The sequence below is a fragment of the Rhagoletis zephyria genome, unplaced genomic scaffold, assembly GCF_001687245.7.
Source record: "Rhagoletis zephyria isolate East Lansing unplaced genomic scaffold, Rhagoletis_zephyria_1.1 Rzeph_scaffold_00368, whole genome shotgun sequence".
In the NCBI taxonomy this organism is placed as follows: domain Eukaryota; kingdom Metazoa; phylum Arthropoda; class Insecta; order Diptera; family Tephritidae; genus Rhagoletis; species Rhagoletis zephyria.
In genome coordinates this window covers 35,007-52,565 of record NW_016157452.1, presented here as the reverse complement: position 1 = coordinate 52,565, position 17,559 = coordinate 35,007, and the positions used below count along the sequence as shown (strand labels likewise).

General features: G+C 35.5%; 3 protein-coding genes across 3 annotated transcripts in view; all 3 read left to right on the top strand.

The window, feature by feature from the left end:
- The first annotated feature begins 4,291 nt into the window (after nucleotides 1-4,291).
- On the top strand, nucleotides 4,292-4,599 carry LOC108359272 (uncharacterized). The gene has a single exon (XM_017611049.1). It carries the CDS (start codon nucleotides 4,300-4,302, stop codon nucleotides 4,462-4,464), a length of 165 nt encoding a protein of 54 aa, XP_017466538.1. The 5' UTR covers nucleotides 4,292-4,299; the 3' UTR covers nucleotides 4,465-4,599.
- A 3,603-nt stretch (nucleotides 4,600-8,202) lies between these two features.
- Nucleotides 8,203-11,420, top strand: Cpes (Ceramide phosphoethanolamine synthase). The gene is made up of 2 exons (XM_017611045.1): nucleotides 8,203-8,334; nucleotides 9,933-11,420. Exon 2 carries the CDS (start codon nucleotides 10,121-10,123, stop codon nucleotides 11,231-11,233), a length of 1,113 nt encoding a protein of 370 aa, XP_017466534.1. The 5' UTR covers nucleotides 8,203-8,334; nucleotides 9,933-10,120; the 3' UTR covers nucleotides 11,234-11,420.
- The window catches only part of LOC108359264 (probable ATP-dependent RNA helicase DHX35), a 42,228-nt gene continuing 32,884 nt past the window's right edge, over nucleotides 8,216-17,559 (top strand). Inside the window, exons 1-5 of the mRNA XM_017611040.1 lie at nucleotides 8,216-8,334; nucleotides 9,016-9,236; nucleotides 12,179-12,355; nucleotides 12,420-13,002; nucleotides 13,266-13,595. Of these exons, the coding sequence (XP_017466529.1) occupies nucleotides 8,295-8,334; nucleotides 9,016-9,236; nucleotides 12,179-12,355; nucleotides 12,420-13,002; nucleotides 13,266-13,595 (1,351 nt within the window). The 5' untranslated portion in view covers nucleotides 8,216-8,294. The remainder of the gene's footprint in view (nucleotides 8,335-9,015; nucleotides 9,237-12,178; nucleotides 12,356-12,419; nucleotides 13,003-13,265; nucleotides 13,596-17,559) is intronic.

Below are 17,559 nucleotides of genomic sequence, written 5' to 3'. Positions count from 1 at the left end.
TAAGAAAAAACCTCTTTTCTATATTTTTTGCGATGCTGCTTTGACTAGAGCTTGAGCCGAGGCCCGACGGAGTGGAAGCGCGCACTGCTTACCACTATACCACAGCGGCCATCCCCTGTTCACAAGTTCATCTTGGAGCAGCAAAAAGATCGCAAATTCGGATACAAAGCCTAATCTTTTATCATCATTCTGTTTCGTTAAGTTTATATACTTCTTCTTTTTATGGCGCTGTAACCGCCTAAGCGATTTTGGCCGAGTTCAGCAAAGCACGCCAGTCGTTTCTCCTCTGTGCCAACTTACGCCAATTGGAAACGCCAAGTGAAGCCAAGTCCTTCTCCACCTGATCTTTCCATCGCAGTGGGGGCCTCCCTCTTCCTCTGCTACCACGAGCGGGTTCCGAGTTAAATACTTTCAGAGCTGGAGCGTCGGTGTCCATTCGAACGACATGTCCATATCGTTGTAAAGCTCATACATCGTTCCATCGTCTGCGTACTCGCCGTCGCCAACGCGTAAAGGCCTGTAAATCTTCCGCAAAATCTTTCTCTCAAACACTCCAAGAGCCGCCACATCGGATGTTGTCATTGTCCATGCTTCTGTGCCATATACCAGCACGGGCATGATGAGTGACTTATAGAGCGTGGTTTTCGTACGTCGAGAGAGGACTTTACTCCTGAATTGCCTACTCAGTCCAAAGTAGCACTTGTTGGCAAGAGTGATTCTACGTTGGATTTCAATGCTGACATTATTATCGGTGTTAATGCTGGTTCCCAAGTAAACGAAATTCTCTACTTTCTCGAAATTGTAACTGTCAACAGTGACGTGGGTGCCAAGGCGCGAATGTGCTGACTGTTTGTTTGANCAGACCCATTCGCTTTGCTTCCCTATCAAACTTGGATGCCAAATTCAGACATAGCGGAATATAGGCAACTCCTTTTAGTGCTGTCAAAAGCGACTTTAATATCGACAAATTGAAAGTGTGTGTCGATCCTATTCTCACGAGTCTTTTTCATGATTTGACGTATTGTGAATACCTGGTCTACGGTGGATTTTCCAGGTCTAAAGCCACACTGATAAGGCCCAATCAGCTCATTGACGGTGGGCTTCAGTCTTTCACACAATACGCTCGATAAGACCTTGTAATCTATGCTTAGAAGGCTGATTCCGCGGTACTTGGCACGAATGGCGGGGTCACCTTTCTTGTGGATTGGGCAGAGCACACTTAAATTCCAGTCGTCGGGCATGCGTTCATTTGACTATATTCTACATACGAGCTGATGCATGCACCTCATCAGCTCCTCGCCGTCAGCTCCAGCAGCTTTGTTCTTTTTCAGCCGCGTAATCGCTATTCGTACCTCGTCATAGTCAGGCGGTGGGACATCTACTCCATCATCATCGACTGGGGACTCGCGTTCGTCTTCGTCACTACTTTCAGCGCTGCTACCATTCAGTAGGCTGTAAAAGTGTTCCCTCCACATTTTAAGTACAATCTGGAATCGGTCACTAGGTCGCCATTGTTGTTCTTACAGGAGTTCGCCCCGGTCTTGAAACCTTCCGTAGTTCGCCTGACCCTCTGGTAGAATTTTCGGGCGTTCTTCCTGTCGGCCAGCATTTCAAGCTCTTCGCACTCACGTATTTCGGCCTCTCTCTTCTTGTTGCGGCAAATACGTCTCGCTTCCCTCTTCAGATCCCTATAGCGGTCCCACATAGCGCGCGTTGCGCCCGATCGCAGCGTGGCCCTGTAGGCGNACGTTGCGCCCAATTGCAGCGTGGCCCTGTAGGCGGCATCTTTTTTCTCAGCAGCCTCCTGACAATCCTCATCGTACCAGTTATTCTTTCGGGCTCGCTGAAATCCGAGTACTTCTTCGGCGGCGGTACTTAATGAGCGGGAAATGTGGTTCCACTGCTCGCATANCTCGCTGAAATCCGAGTACTTCTTCGGCGGCGGTACTTAATGAGCGGGAAATGTGGTTTCACTGCTAGCATATGTCGAATTGTTGAAGAGTGCTCTCTGAGAGAAGGAGTGTGAGTCGATTGGCGAACAAATTGGCCGTCTGTTGTATATGCAGCTTTTCGAAGTTGAGATTTCCTTGGATTTTTGAACGTAAATTTTTTGTTGCACAGAGGCGGGTGCATATCTTGGCTGCAACAAGATAGTGGTCCGAGTCGATGTTTGGCCCTCGGAGTGTACGTGCCTGCCTTCCATCTCTCTGGAACCTTGTACTGCATACTACTGTGTTTCGGGCCCAGGCGAAGTCGATCAGCGTTAGTCCGTTTCTGGACGTGAGGCGGAGCTCATATTTGCGCTACAAGCGCTCATAGAAGAGATCCTTGAGTTTCTCGTCCTTCTCATCCGTCGTGGCGTGGTCGCAGATGAGCGAAATGTTGAATATCCAAGCTTTGATGCGGATTGTGGCTTCACGCTCGGCCGCCGGAGTGAACTACACTTCCCTTGCCTTGCCCATCCATCGCATTTTTTGGATGGCGGTGATGCCACGCTTTGTCTTCCCAAGGAATAAAATATGGTTATTTATTCAGCGTCAGAATTTTTTTATGCTTCCGAAATTTTTTTTGGTGAGGCAGATTAATGTGCACATAAACAGTCTCACCCAAGAATTTCGTTGGACATAATTTGCACAAATAATGAATTTCGTTGGACATAATTTGCACAAATAATGAAATTACTGTAGTACCTTAGTAATAACAGTAACAATGGCAACAACAAAAATTAACCACAATGCTTATTTATTGACACTAGGTCAGGTTAAAGGTGTACATGTACATATAAATACATATGTATATATTTATCTATTCGTATTTTTTTTTGTGTACAGCATAAATTATCTTTGAGCAAATTTTAAAAGAAAATGAGAACTTAGCCCTGATTTTTATTAAGTTTTAAGTTTGGCTTACAGAATGATATTGCATTGCAACTTATGTTTATTTATTTATTTTTACTTAATTTTCATTTCAATTATAATTCAATCGATAACAGAAACCACATAAATACAGGTTTCATAGCTTGCAAAAATTTAAAAAAAAAAAATAATCCAAGCTTCAAAAAAGTTTCATAAAATATCAAAAGAGGCGCTGAAAATCTGAAGAAACCAAAATAATACGAAACCTTTTAATAAAGATCGACTCCTTCTTATTCGTATGGAGTTTTGCTTTGCTTTAAACACGCAAAATGTTGTATTCAAAGCTTTGCAAAATACCTGAAGAAAATGGCTATGAGAAGGGTTTTCCCTCTCTTGTAAAATTGAAAAAAATGGATTTAGAAATCTTGCGCTCAAAGCTAGTGATATTTAGAAAATTTTCGGGTATGCAATTTTGTAGGCCATGACAATTTTTTGAAGTTTGATTAATTTTTTGGAAATTTGTGCAAGCTTTTGAACTTTTATTTATGTGGTTTCTGTTATATTTTGAATTATATTTTAAATGAAAAGTACATATTAAAAATAAATAAACAAACATAAGGTGCAAAAAATTTAATTTTGATTGTCGTAAGCGTCATACGTTCGTGCGTAATATACGACAATCATTTACCCAGGAGACGATATGTACATACATATGTATATAGTAACTTTTAATTATAATTATATTAAATATAAGCTGAATTAAATTAAGTATATTTATATTTACATACATATATATATTTAATGTAACGAGAAATCGATGAAAAAATTTAACGCTACAAATCCTAGTTAAATATATTTACATATGTATGTAAATATAAGAAAAATTTTAAATTCATATATGTAATTTGTACGAATATGATAGGAAATATTTATAAACATGCAAAATAAGAATTGGAGGCATAGACGCCTTAAATAATCTTTTTTATACCCAGTACCTGCGCTTTCACTTGGAAGCGAGTTTACTGTAACACTCGCCTTGCGTGACCCTACCTACATAAACACACATATACCCACTATGTATGTATGTACATATGTACATGGGCAAAGATGCAAGGTTTATTCAAATGTATATTTACCATTTAATACTATTCGAATCAAATTATATCGATCTAACATGGTTCACATGGTAACCATATATAATTGTTCATCTATATCGGCCTACAAATATTTTGAAATCTACAACCAATGACTTTAGTCGCATTTGAAATCTTTGTCGGAACGTATTTATTTTAAGTAAATTGTTTAGCGGAAGTAAGTGCTTGCAAATTATACTATTGAACAAAAGAATCTTAAATGATTTTTTGTTAATCAAAATAATAACTTTTTACTTTTTCAACTTTTAATATACTAAATGTAATTATTACCATTACAGCAAAACTAAACCATGTGTGATTCAGCTTGTCATTTGTATTGTTTGCATGACTCATGCTACTGTCATTCAAGTCTACATTCATGCTGCAGTCATTACAAATACTACAGATGTTACTGTCGCACATACCATCGTTCGTGCTGCTGCTATTTGTGGAGAAGAAAATGCTACTTACTTTAAAAATCGAGCGCAGTTTCATTTTTCGAGAGATCACTGTTGATAGAACTAATTTTAAGGCGTAAATCATATTTATAATAGCATCATTGTATTCCTCTTAAGTGTTCATAAGTTACTGAATTAAATAAATTAATAAAAATGGCCACCACTATTTTGAACGTAATAATTTAGATTTTAACTATTGATTGAAAATTTCGTTGAAGTTTTAAAACGCGAGTTTTAAAATTTTCAATCAAGTTAATATTTAAAAAATTTTCACACCAAAAAATACACTGTGCAAAAGTTTTTACTTAAGAGCGTGTCAGACGTGGCAATGCAATGTATTTCGAAAAGGCTGAAAATTTTAGAAATGTAAGCTAGAGTTTACACCGGACCATATTGTCCTAAGTAAGAGAGCAGTTACATTAGCAATCACACCTTACATGTAAAGTGTCCTTCAAAAGCGGTTTTTCATTTCCGAAAACCGAATTGCAGGAAAGTTTTCTGAAAACGCTTTTCAGTCGTAATTTTCAATTTACAGGTTAATTTATTAACTTATCAATTCAATTCCGACAAATAATTTGTTACGAGTATTTTTGATATTTTATTCAAAATTTTCCTATATTATGCATGTCCGTTATGGCGATTCAGAAAAATATCTTTCCTCTTTTTTCCTCGGAACTATGCTCAAAACATTTGTTTTAAGACGCCAAATTATAAGCCCTTAATATTAATGTTAAGAATGTAAGCATCGCACTTTTCGATTTCCCATAAGAATAACAAAGGAAAAATAGTTTTTACTTCTGATTTTTATATTTAGTGAAAGATACGTTGTACTGTAAAGGTTTTGTAGAGAATTTAACGCTCTACAAAAAAGTTCTGAAGTCATTTTCCGATAAGTAAACTAGGTCAAAAGTTATTCGAGTTCAAATTTGACAGAATGGTGTATTTGACTTTGACCTCAATAACTTTTGACCAAGTTGACTGATTGAAAAATGACTTCAGACCTTTTTGTAAAGCATTCAATTCTCTACAAAAATACAGTTACAAAAACAATTTGTCCTGTGCTATTCCTATGGGGGGAAATCGAAAAGTTCGATGCGGACAATCTTAATCAAGGCGAATTTATACAAGGTGATGTTGTTTCATCAGCTGTGAGTAGCGGGTGATTGTCAAAATTTTGTATTTCGCTAGTGAGTGAGTGAAAACGTGAGAGTGTTTGTATTTTCTGAAAACCTTTTTCCGTCAGGGAAGAATAGCTAAAACTTGACAATGGCCCGCTCAAAGCAAAAACAAAATACAAGTAAAGGTTGTATTTGTTAAATCGATACCACCTTATATAAATTCGCCTTGATCTTAATATTAATATTAAAGGCTCATATTTTCTAAGACTTATTTTGGCGTCTAAACGAAACTTTTAAGCATGGTTCCGAGGAGAAAATTATAATTCTGAATCACCCTAATGTCCATGTAGCAAATAATTATCAAAATTTATGAAAAGTTATCAAGTTTTATTATTCATTTATCCAAAAAAAAATTTAAAGTAGAGGAAATTGAGAGTACAAAATGACATTTCTTTTGGAGTTGCAAATTTATATTGCAAAAGCATGTCGCTGGGTGCAATTGAAACTAATAAGGAAACTGTTTTGGGGTTTTTATAGTGGAAATTTACAAAATGAAGATATTTAAATATAAAATAAGACATGAAATACGAATAAATAGCTACGAATAAACAACAAATTTATCAACTGTTCAGCAGAGCTGTGACACTATGAAACCATTTAAAATCTTAATCATGAAATATTTACAAGTAGGATTTCATTCTTTTTCCTTTGGTCTGGTAGTGTGGCTTATATTTTTTTCAATCTGCAATCATTAAAAAAAAATTTATTTCACACAGTAAGGTGGCAAATACCTGAATGAAAAACTGAGAATGCTGAAGTAAACAGAATTCAATACTGAATTAGCTTCCAGATGAATGAACACTTTGCTATGTGTGCATTCTCTAATTCAGTTCCAATCAAATTTTATACACTAAGAAAAATGTGTAAGTTTAGATGATGGAATAATGAGGTGTATGAACTTTAAAACGATATTGACATAGTGTCGCGTATCAATGCACAGCGGCCACGCGGGCTAAGCCATGTCCTACGAATGAATGGTTGTGATTGGACTCCTCCACGCATGAAACGCAACTTGATTCACATGAACATATTGTACAAATTTATAGTTTTGGTTGTTTAAAAACTGAGTGCAAAATATTCCAAGACAATTAGTATCTATAATTTTTTTCTTTTAAAGATTGGAAAATCTGCAGAACATGAAATAATCAAGCATAACAACCATCGAATGATAGCAGCTTTTCTCATTCAGCCCATGGTTTATCCACATACATATAATGTCCTTTTTTAAAATACATATGTGCCCATTTTCGCGCGGCCACCCTTTATGATCAGTTTTTATTTGTAAAANCGTATTTATGTGCCTTGATTTCTACGTACAAAATTGTTTGTCTACATTTTTAAATTTCCAAAAATTCTACTTTGTAAAGTTCAAAGACTTCTACAAAAACAAATTTATTTAAAAGATCTACAAACAAATTTATACGTATAGAAAGCTTGCTACTTCATATGTATGTATGAGCGCCTGGTATTGAGAAATAAAAATATCTTTGTACAAATAAAAATTTACTTCGTTCAATAAAATTGACCGCAAGTTTCCTTCAAAAATATGCAGTTGGTTTTAAAAAGCATTGACAGATTATCCAAAGCTGGTACGTACTTCTGGTCATAGGTAATGCTTTACCAAATTGTAGCAGTAGTAGAAAAGCAAAAGTAAAACGACTATTTTCTCCTATAAACTGAATGACCAAAACTGTTTGCATTGCGAATACTTTTGTTACATTCACATTCTATACTGAATGGGACTCTGCCATTCAATAACACATTACGTTTGTTTTTGTTTCAAAATAATTTAAGCCACTTAAGAATGAGGTTTTTTTTATACAACCAAACAATCAAAATTTTGAAACGAGTGCCAAGTGAATGCAGCTCTGCTGTCCAGGAAACTTGCAAATTGGTAAGGGTATTATGCACGTACTTTTATGGATATACATACATATTTCTCTATCTGTCGTCCCTAAATTGGCGCATCAAGTGTCAAAAATCCCACCATAACGCGGCGCTAGCGCCGTGCAAATCGAATTTTCATTTTTGACATGGCGTTTTGTGTTGAAGTTGGTTGCAGAAGACGGAAAGAAAGAGAAATGTCAAAAGAGTGAAAGAGGAAACGAGAATAAAAACAGGAGGAAATGAGAAAACCTCTAAAATTACGCTGCGTTGATTTGGGGATAGCGCACGTTGACACTCATTGACAATGGAAAGCGCAACGCATAGCACTCCTATTTAGGGACGGCAGTATATGAGCAAATTCTCGGAAATCAAAGGCTTGTTCATGCTGAAAGCAACTTGTAGCAAGTGTCTAGTAACTTACCTTCACACCTAGAAACTTTTATTACTGAAACTCATTTGGAAAAAGTGACAAAATTACCGTTCTGAGAGTTCACACGTGGAAAAAAATGTCTCGTTCTCAAATTGACTGCGAATTGCGTGGAAGTTATATTTCTCTCGTCTGACACCCTCCTTGGAAAGAAATTTATTTTACATATCACCCTATGAATTCGCCATTTTTTTATTAATATGAATCACACTGCACTGGTTCTCTTATTTAGTTTTGTTTCTGAAGCAACACTAAATATAGTTAATTAATTAAGAGTGAAGTCCGTTTGTCGTATTTGTCAACATTTTTAATAAAGTTAGGCGTACACGAAAAATTACTATTTATATTGGAGTATTATGGTTTCACTGCAATTGAAACCGAATTTTCTCGCCCCAGGTTAGTAAATATATCTACACAAATTGCAAGCAAATACACAAAGTTGAAATGCTCAGAAAAAGTGGTGGCCTAAATTAATTGGGCTATAAATAAAAAATAGTTCTATGTAAAAGGGCTGAGTAATTTATGTGCAAATACCCCAACTAAGTAGATTAAGGTACTATTATGATTATGCCTGAAAAGCGATCCGTAATGCTGTAGTACTATGGGGTTTTCGAACAGAATTATTGCAAACATATGTACATATATTGGTTCAAATTGTTTTGACTCATATGTATGCATATAAATAAGTGTGACACAGGGTATAACCCACATTTGTAATCGATAGCGAATACTTAAGGGATTAGTTCCTAATTGTTCCTGGAAATTGGTTTAGAGTTAAATGCACCGTGTACAAATGTACACCTAGAAAATATTACCTCACCGTTTGCATCTAGCCTCTCGAAGCAATGGCAAAGTATCTAAAGAGCACATATTTACCAAGATAATGGGTTTAGAGGCGCGCGTTAACAGAAAGATATCTTACTTTGAGCTATATATACTTTTAAATTACGTCCTTTTGGATTTGATGCTATCAAGCAAGATCCCGAATTCTATGTTTAGACTCATGTTATGGTTTAGAAATTGAAATTGTCCTTGCGAATTTTATCAGCAAATTTGTACTTTCTAATTTTTTTACAGATGTCGATGAAATAGGGACAAAAAAAGACGATTATGTTACCTCTAATCAAACGGAATCTTGTTTTGTATTCAATTCAAATCATTCTTTACCAATAATCGAACAGCGAAAACGTCTGCCAATTTATAAATATCGCAGAGATATTCTATATTGTTTGGAAAAAAATCAGGTTTTGATAGTTGTTGGCGAAACTGGTAGCGGAAAAAGTACTCAACTTCCACAGGTATAAAATTGTTTAATGTAGACGTATGTATGTATATGTATGCATATAAATTATGTGCAGTTTTTCTAGTTCATGTATTTATACATATTTATATTTGTATCGAAAATACAAAACTCAAATTTATTACCTTGACTTTGCCAATCTCTATATGACACAACTCGGCTTTTGGCGGACTTTCACCTTTGACTGCTTAAATCAGATAGCCGATAGTTTCGGTACCTATATCCCGATTCATGATTAGTAAATAATATTTAATTCGCCATTAGGAAACAGCATGGGACTATAGATGCTATATACATCTGTGGGTATGGCTGCATCTACTGAAGTAAAATAGTAAGCATATAATGCAAAGAGTAATTATCAAAATAAACCTTTGTTTTTAAATTAATTATAAGCTTTTAGGAAGCTTAAAACCAATATGGGCTTAAAATATTTTTGTATCAAGCTCTTACATTGCACTTTTATGTACGAGTAATAAACCACTTTGGACTTACATACTGTTGTTGTTGTAGCGGTTATATGAATAATAACATAGTACAAATTGCAGTTGTGTTCAAATATCAGAAATCCGTTTTATTGAAAATTGAAGGAATGGCACCTCAGTATTCCCCAGATTCATTTACAGCTTGTTTATTTGCTTGCATTTTTCCGATCACCTCTTTTTGTCTACATATGTTAAAGTGATATTACTTGCAGATTCACATTTCAACCATATTTGCTCGATCACACAACTGTTGTGACATGAACGTTTATTTGCAATGCTAATCGGAGCAATTCAATAGAAACAAAAAATTGTGAAGACATAACGAGAGAAATAAACTAATTTTAATTTTATTTTAATCACATAACAAACAAACCCACCAAAACACACAATCGACGGCAAAATGGTGGGTCCAAGCTCCCAAGTTAGTAAAGCACTACTTTGCCTTCTGTTCCTGTTATTGGCATTTTATATTTTTATGGACATTCAATTATATTTACGTATAAAAAATTATCCAATCGAACGAGATTACCACTTGAACATAACAACACTAATAACAAATAATGTACTGGGTGGTGTAGCAACAACAGATTTGACAGTAATCAAATCAGTCGGTTATTACGAGCAACACCAATGGGTATCTTGTGATGTAAATCCACTTTGCCATGTGACTGTAAAAGCTGTGCTCCTCGATCATACAAATCATTATCTTTTTGCGCCGCTAGCTACCATATTCGACAATGTCGTTGGCATTTCGCGCACCACATTCATCACAGCAAACATGATATCTTTCTTCCATGTGGGAGTGGCATGCATTGCAGGAAAGATGGTTTCATCCGACAGTTTGGGCTATCGCCGATTGGGTGTGGTACTCTTCCAATTCCGCACATTCCTTGATGACTTGGATGGCCATGTGGCTCGTGCCAAGAAGCATATACATGGAGAACGTTCGGAAGTTGGAACATCCGGTTATTATATTGATGGCCTTTGCGACGGTTTGGGTTGTATTGCACTACTTTTAGGTATTTTCTTTTATCTAAAAAATAATCCGCCACGTCGGGGTTACTCTCAAATACCAATGAGTGAATCAAAACTACCTGAACCAGTGACGAGACCCAAAATGAAATCTATGACACCGAAAATTGTCAAGAAAGTTTTAAGCTTCACAGGGCAGCTGCTTGTTAGCTCGACTGCTTGGAATCGCTACATCGCCGTATACCAAGACATGTTGGAGCGTAACGACGTAAAGCCAACGCAATTTATTCGTCAAAATATCACATTCAAGTCGGCATGGTTCTTGTGTGTGGCTTGGATGTGGCGCATAGTAAACGTACATTCTTTGCTTCATCTTGTGTTATTAAGTATATTCTGCGATAAATTGTGGGACTTCTTAAAGGCCATACAATATGTCGGTTACATCATATTAATAATTGTAATTTGTATCAGTGAAATGCATGTTATTGAGGCTCATAATTTCATTTTTAACACTATTGCTGGTAATAACACATCGTTCTGATTTCTAAATGTCGTGTTGTATAAAATGTGAACTGTTACTAAATCCGAAATATTTTATGTAAAATTTAATACTATATATACAAAACTCACAATTCAACATAACATACATATGTATATTGCAAAAAAAGTAAACGAAGAACAAATTTGATTTTTAAATAAAAGCTAAATAAGTTATATATTTGTGTAAGCGTGCATTTTCATTTCAATTAAGGCACTTAAACTGTTGCCAGTCAGATGCCATAAATGAAATAATGACATCTTATTTGCGAAAATTGTCGTGTTTTTTGTTCTTGGTTAATGATACATTCTCCCAGGTAGAGAATGTTTTTCCCAGCATTGACATCGCGATTCTAGAATGTACGGCAGTTTGGACAAAACTGGTACCTGTGTGGCGATTTGGACGCCAGGTATACGTTGTAACATTTTGCGCAAAGGTTGGTTGTTCTGAATTCATTAACCATCAGAATATCTGCATTAGAGGTTTACGCCGACAAGACAGGACAGGACAGGAAAAGTAAACGAAGAACAAATTTGATTTTTAAATAAAAGCTAAATAAGTTATATATCTCAATTAAGTATAGGCGGCCACGCAAACCTTAAATTTGGTACAATTTTTTAATTAATAAACAAATTTTTATTTTTAATATAGTTTAAACCACACAAAAACTATTATAAACTTTATGCAGAATTTAGAAAAATGCATCAAATTAAAGTTTCAAATTAAAAAAAAAAATTAAGAAAATTTCGGAAATGCGGTTTAATATCACATTTAATCTTAGTATAATTAAGTGCAAGTTTGAAGTTGCTCAAAGCTGTTTCTATATTACTGAGTTGTTCATTTCCGAATAATACAAATAAGATTACCCGGTTTCTGACATCTCTAAATTTAAAACAATTATTGCTGTTAATTAAATTTTAATTTTAATAATTTTAATTCGTCTTTAAGTATCTATATGAATTGGGTTGGCATACAAAAGGCGTGATCGGTTTAACGCAGCCACGTCGCATATCCGCCATAACATTGGCCAACCGCGTAGCGCTGGAGAGAGGTGAAGTCATTGGTGATACTGTGGGATTTGTAGTTAAATTTTTGGAAAAATGTTCCGATGCTACAGCAATAAAAGTGAGTACGCAATATCTTTAAGGAGCTAATCACTAAACATTTAATTTTTTTCTTTTTCTTTTAGTACATGACAGAGGGCATCCTACTGCGCGAACTTCTCACAGATCCTTTACTTATGCGTTATAGCGTTATTGTAATTGATGAAGCGCATGAACGCAGCTTAATAACCGACATAATCCTTGGTTTACTGAAGAAAATTGTTAGCAAGCGGCCAGCTCTCAAGTTGGTCGTATCATCTGCCACAATTGATGCTGATGACTTTGCCGATTTCTTTAAAGCAAATTCCAGCATAATTCTATCTGTTGAAGGTAGATCCCATCCAATCGGCACATTCTATTTAATCAAACCTTGTGCAGACTATGTGAATGAAGCTGTCGAAACAGTGTGGAAGATACATAAGAAGGAAGCACAAGGCGATATTTTAGTATTTCTAACGGGTCAAGAAGAAGTAATGCAAGCTGTCAGTCTAACAAAGGACTACATGAGCTCTAACGATGACAGTACATTACAGCCGGTGCCGATGTATGGTTCGCTAACGCATAGGGAACAATTGAAGGTGTTCTTTGCAGCGGAGAAAGGCGTGCGGAAAGTGGTATATGCAACAAATATCGCTGAAACATCCATCACTATACCGGGTGTTGTTTATGGTAATTTTAACTTTTTGAAGCTAGTTTTAACCGACTTCAAAAAAAGGAGCAGTTTATCAATTCGTTGGAATAGCTATTTTTATGTATGTTACCGGATAACTTTGGTCACCGTCAACCGTTTTCGTTAATTCTTTTTTATTTTAGTTTACTAACTAATAAACTTAATAAACTATCGTTACATTTTAATATGAGCGTTGAAGTCGGTTGTGTTTTTGTTTAAAAACATACTCTCATAATAGTAAATGGAATATTTTCTTTTCAAGTGGTGGACTGTGGCTTTATGAAGTTAAAATGGTTCGATTCAGACAGCGCGACCGATCAATTGGTCGTGGTGCCCATCAGCAAAGCTACTGCTATTCAAAGAGCAGGACGTGCCGGCCGCACACGGTCTGGAAAAGTGTATCGCCTATTTACTGAGGAAGATTATGAAAAATTACCTGACAGATTTCCGCCTGAAATACGTCGCTGTGAATTGAGCGCAATGATTCTGGCACTGGCAGCACTGGGAATAAGTAATATTTTGAAATTCAATTTCCCTTCAGCCCCGCCCGCCAAAAACGTGTTGGCTGCATTAGAAACGCTGCACGCTCTAGGTGAGTATGTATGTAGATAAATACCATAGACTGCATCACTCCCCATATAAAAAAAAAAATCGGTATTGTTTCTCCATTGGAGTTATAAAATCTATTATATTTTAAGACATCCACCAAAATATTTCGGAAAAATATTAACATTTAAGCGATTTGAAATTACCTCCAAAAATTGAGTTTTTATGAATAAAAATAGTTTCTTAAAAATGTTTTTAGAAAAAATCCCCTCAAATGACAAAACGGATTAAGCTCAAAAAATTTGCATGAAAATATTTAAAAATAATTTAAAAAATTTCGAACGGAATTGTAATCAGATTTTTGATGCTGTTTTTTAACTTTTTTTCAAAGATTGACATAAGAAAAACTTGAATAACTGAACCTAAACTCTTCCGATTTAGACTTGTTAGGTATCATTGGAAAGGTATTTTCTCACCCTTTTTATTTCTTTGCTAATATGCCATTCATAGGATGAAAGATAAAGGTAGGATGAACGAACATCATTCATAGTTGAATTAAGATGTGTTGGTATTTGAAAAAAAGGGACACGAATGACTTTTTTGCACATAAGTAAAAATAGTTGGAAAATACCTTTCTAACGAGATCCCATAAGTCTAAATCAGATTAGTTTTGGCCCAGTTATTTAAGTTTTCCGTAAATCAATCTTTGAAACAATTAAAAAAACAGCATCAAAAATCTCATTATTACGATTCCGATCACTATTTACGATACGAAAAGATTTTTAAATATTTGTATGCAGATTTTTTAGGCCTAATCTGTTTTTTCATCTGAGGGACTTTTTTCAAAAAGTTATTTAAGAAATTTTTTATTCATAAAAAATTCTATTTTTGGAGGTATTTTCAAATCGGTCCAGCTCCCTTAAATCTCTTTATTTTTTTTCCAAAATACTTTGGTGGACGTCTTAAAATATAATAGTAGTAGTATAAATTAGTGCACAAATATAGTATTTTTTTTAATGAAATTGTAAGTTTTTTTTTTATTCGAGTCACGCGTTTGGGCGCAGCAGCCCAAAATCATTGTACAAATAACTAACCCATACCCAAAAAATTTACTAAAATTAAAGAACAAAAAAAAATTTAAAACTTTAAAACACGGTCTTCAAAAGAGTCACAACTCAAAATTTGGCACTTTTGAGATTATGCGCTAAAAATGTACACATAGCTTTTATTTATCTTTCAGCAAAAGCTGGAACAAATTTTTGTTATAATTTGTTAGCAAAACGCAAGGTAAATTCGCCCTTGCCCATATGATTATCATGTGCTAAGAAATCATGTTTCGCATTTTCTGACAAACGTATTATTTTGAGTTGTGACGGTGTGCGATATGTATGTATGTATATATTAGGGCTCATGATACCCGGGTAAGGCATCACTCGGGTCAAATCATCAGCCCTAGTATATACATATGTATATGTGCATATGTATGTAAAATCACTTACCAATCATTTTCAAAACACTTCATTCGTAATACCTGGGCTTGTTCGGAAACGCTCCAATTTAACTACATGCAGAGTGGAGATGTTGGGAATTTTTTTATTGAACTGAACTCATTCTCGATCAAAATTTCAAGGCAACACCACTCTGTAATTACCAAAATGTACAAATCGTGTGATACCTGCTTTATGCGGGTACGTATGTACATACATACATATGTATGTATATATTAATACAAGTGCGCACTTATGTGCATTTTCGAAAATACTGGGCCAAGAAACTCAACCGGACGGAAACACACTCACGAATACGCTACCGATACGACGATATCACGGTCAGTACGACAGCATGATCAGTATTTCAGCGGAAGTCCTTCGGTGCATTCAACTGTTTACTGGTGCATCAAAAGATATAGCGGCGAAACACGAAAGGCAGTTCATTTATAAAATCGCGACCATCACGAAAACACTCCCATCTTCCCATTACAGCCCAACCAGCAGCAGCAAGTTAATTGTTTACAATCAGTTTTTTATTTAATATTAATTTGTGCACGCCCAATTGCGCATGAATTAGGCACTTAATTTGACCGCGACACAAATCAGCTCCTCGCTTTCAATTAGACAATTTACTAATATTTCTTCACAATTTTACTCCATTACAAGAAGCACCTTACTATATTTGCAATGCAAAATATATTTTGCATTTTATTATTAAACATCTTTGCACAAAATCTCACTTTTTTTGCCCAGAAATTTTCATTCTGCAACAGACGCCAATTGACAACCAACTACCGTTACTGCAATCGACTACATATGCATATGCATACACACACACGCACACACTTTCTTTCGATCGTTCAACTTTCGTTGACAATTCAATTGTCTCATCCAAGGCGAATTAATATAAGGTGATAGCAGGAGTACAAAAACAAAAATGTACATGTATTTTATTTTTGCTTTAGCGGCATAAACTGTCAAAATCTGTAAGAGTGTGTGTAGAAATTCAAACAAAATTTTTCAATTTGATATCAGAAGCCGTGCGGCGAAACACATACATAAAATCAGCTGAGCTAGTAACACCACCTTATATAAGGTGCGTNTCTCATCTCTCTGACGCGAACACTGCTGGAATTACTTTTAAGTTAATTTCCGTTTCCTACTCACTCACACTCATTGCATTTAATGCAAAACTACAAACATCCTTTGCATACATGTGGATAATGCAGTACTTTGTGAGTAACGCAGTATAGCCGTCATCGATTCGCCAACAGTTAGCAAGTGGCGAAACGAACGAATTCAATGAGGTACAACCAAACTCGCTATCGTCTATCCGTGCTAGCTAACTTTGTTGTTGCTTTCACATGCAAAATTGTTCGTTAAGCGACCGGAACTCAAACATAGCAAGCAGCGAAGTGGCGAATCGATGACGGCTTATATTTCAGGAACCCAAAATACAAGATCACGCAGAAATGCGACCTCGTATTTGTAGCTGGGGTAATTCTCTAGGGTGGGGTAACAACACCTAAAAAAGGTGCGGAAAAGTCGGGAGGGGTTCCAAACGACGCGTTTCGGCCCCCCTAATAACAATCCGGAGGGGGGGGGGTGATAATATTATTAACCATTTAAAAGTTATGAACAAAAAACTTTTGTTAAATTTCGTTGTTTTCTATGAGCAATTACCACGTCAAAAATGCAATAAATCACCAGTTTCCACTTTTAAAACACTACTAAAACGTTTCCGGTTATTATTTTATGCAAACCAAATCATTTATTCACTTTTATTTTATATATTTCGTTAATAAAACAGAGTAAACAAACTTTGCGCCTGCTAAAATTATTATAACCTCAAATCGCTGGTATTGCCACTTTATTTCACATTTCATTTGCGCTATTATACTCGACCCGCTTTCACAATCTTTTTTCCCAAAACCAGTTACGGTAATTCTCTAGGGTGGGGTAACAACCCCTAAAAAAGGTGCGGAAAAGTCGGGAGGGGTACCAAACGACGCGTTTCGCCCCCCTCATAACAATCCGGAGGGGGGCAGATAATATTATTAACCATTTAAAAGTTATGAACAAACAACTTTTGTTAAATTTCGTTGTTTTCTATGGGCAATTACACCGACAAAGATTCACCAAATCACCTGTTCTCACTTTTTAAACACTATTAAAATATATAATTTAACTTGTTTATTAAAGAAACACATAGTTTTATCAACCTAAGATAGATTATTTTGTTATTAAAAAGAAGTTGACAATCTTTGCCAGCTGAAACGCGAGATTCCAAAATAGCTATAGTGCTGCCACTGTATTAGTATTTCGTAATAATTCACTTTTCCTTATGAGATGTGTGCACTGTTCAATGCTTTTCGGTATCTTCTTTCGTTTAATATATATATAAATAATGAAAATTTTTAATAAAAAATCGCGCGATGGTATAGCGAAATTTGCTATTATATTTTGGTTACAATATCTTATTTTGATGAAAGTAAAAAGAAGAAGTGTATAGTGTAAACT

Coding starts and splice junctions, on each gene's coding strand:
- LOC108359272 (XM_017611049.1), top strand. CDS start 4,300: ATGTGTGATTCAGCTTGTCATTTGTATTGTTTGCATGACTCATGCTAC.
- Cpes (XM_017611045.1), top strand. CDS start 10,121: ATGGTGGGTCCAAGCTCCCAAGTTAGTAAAGCACTACTTTGCCTTCTG.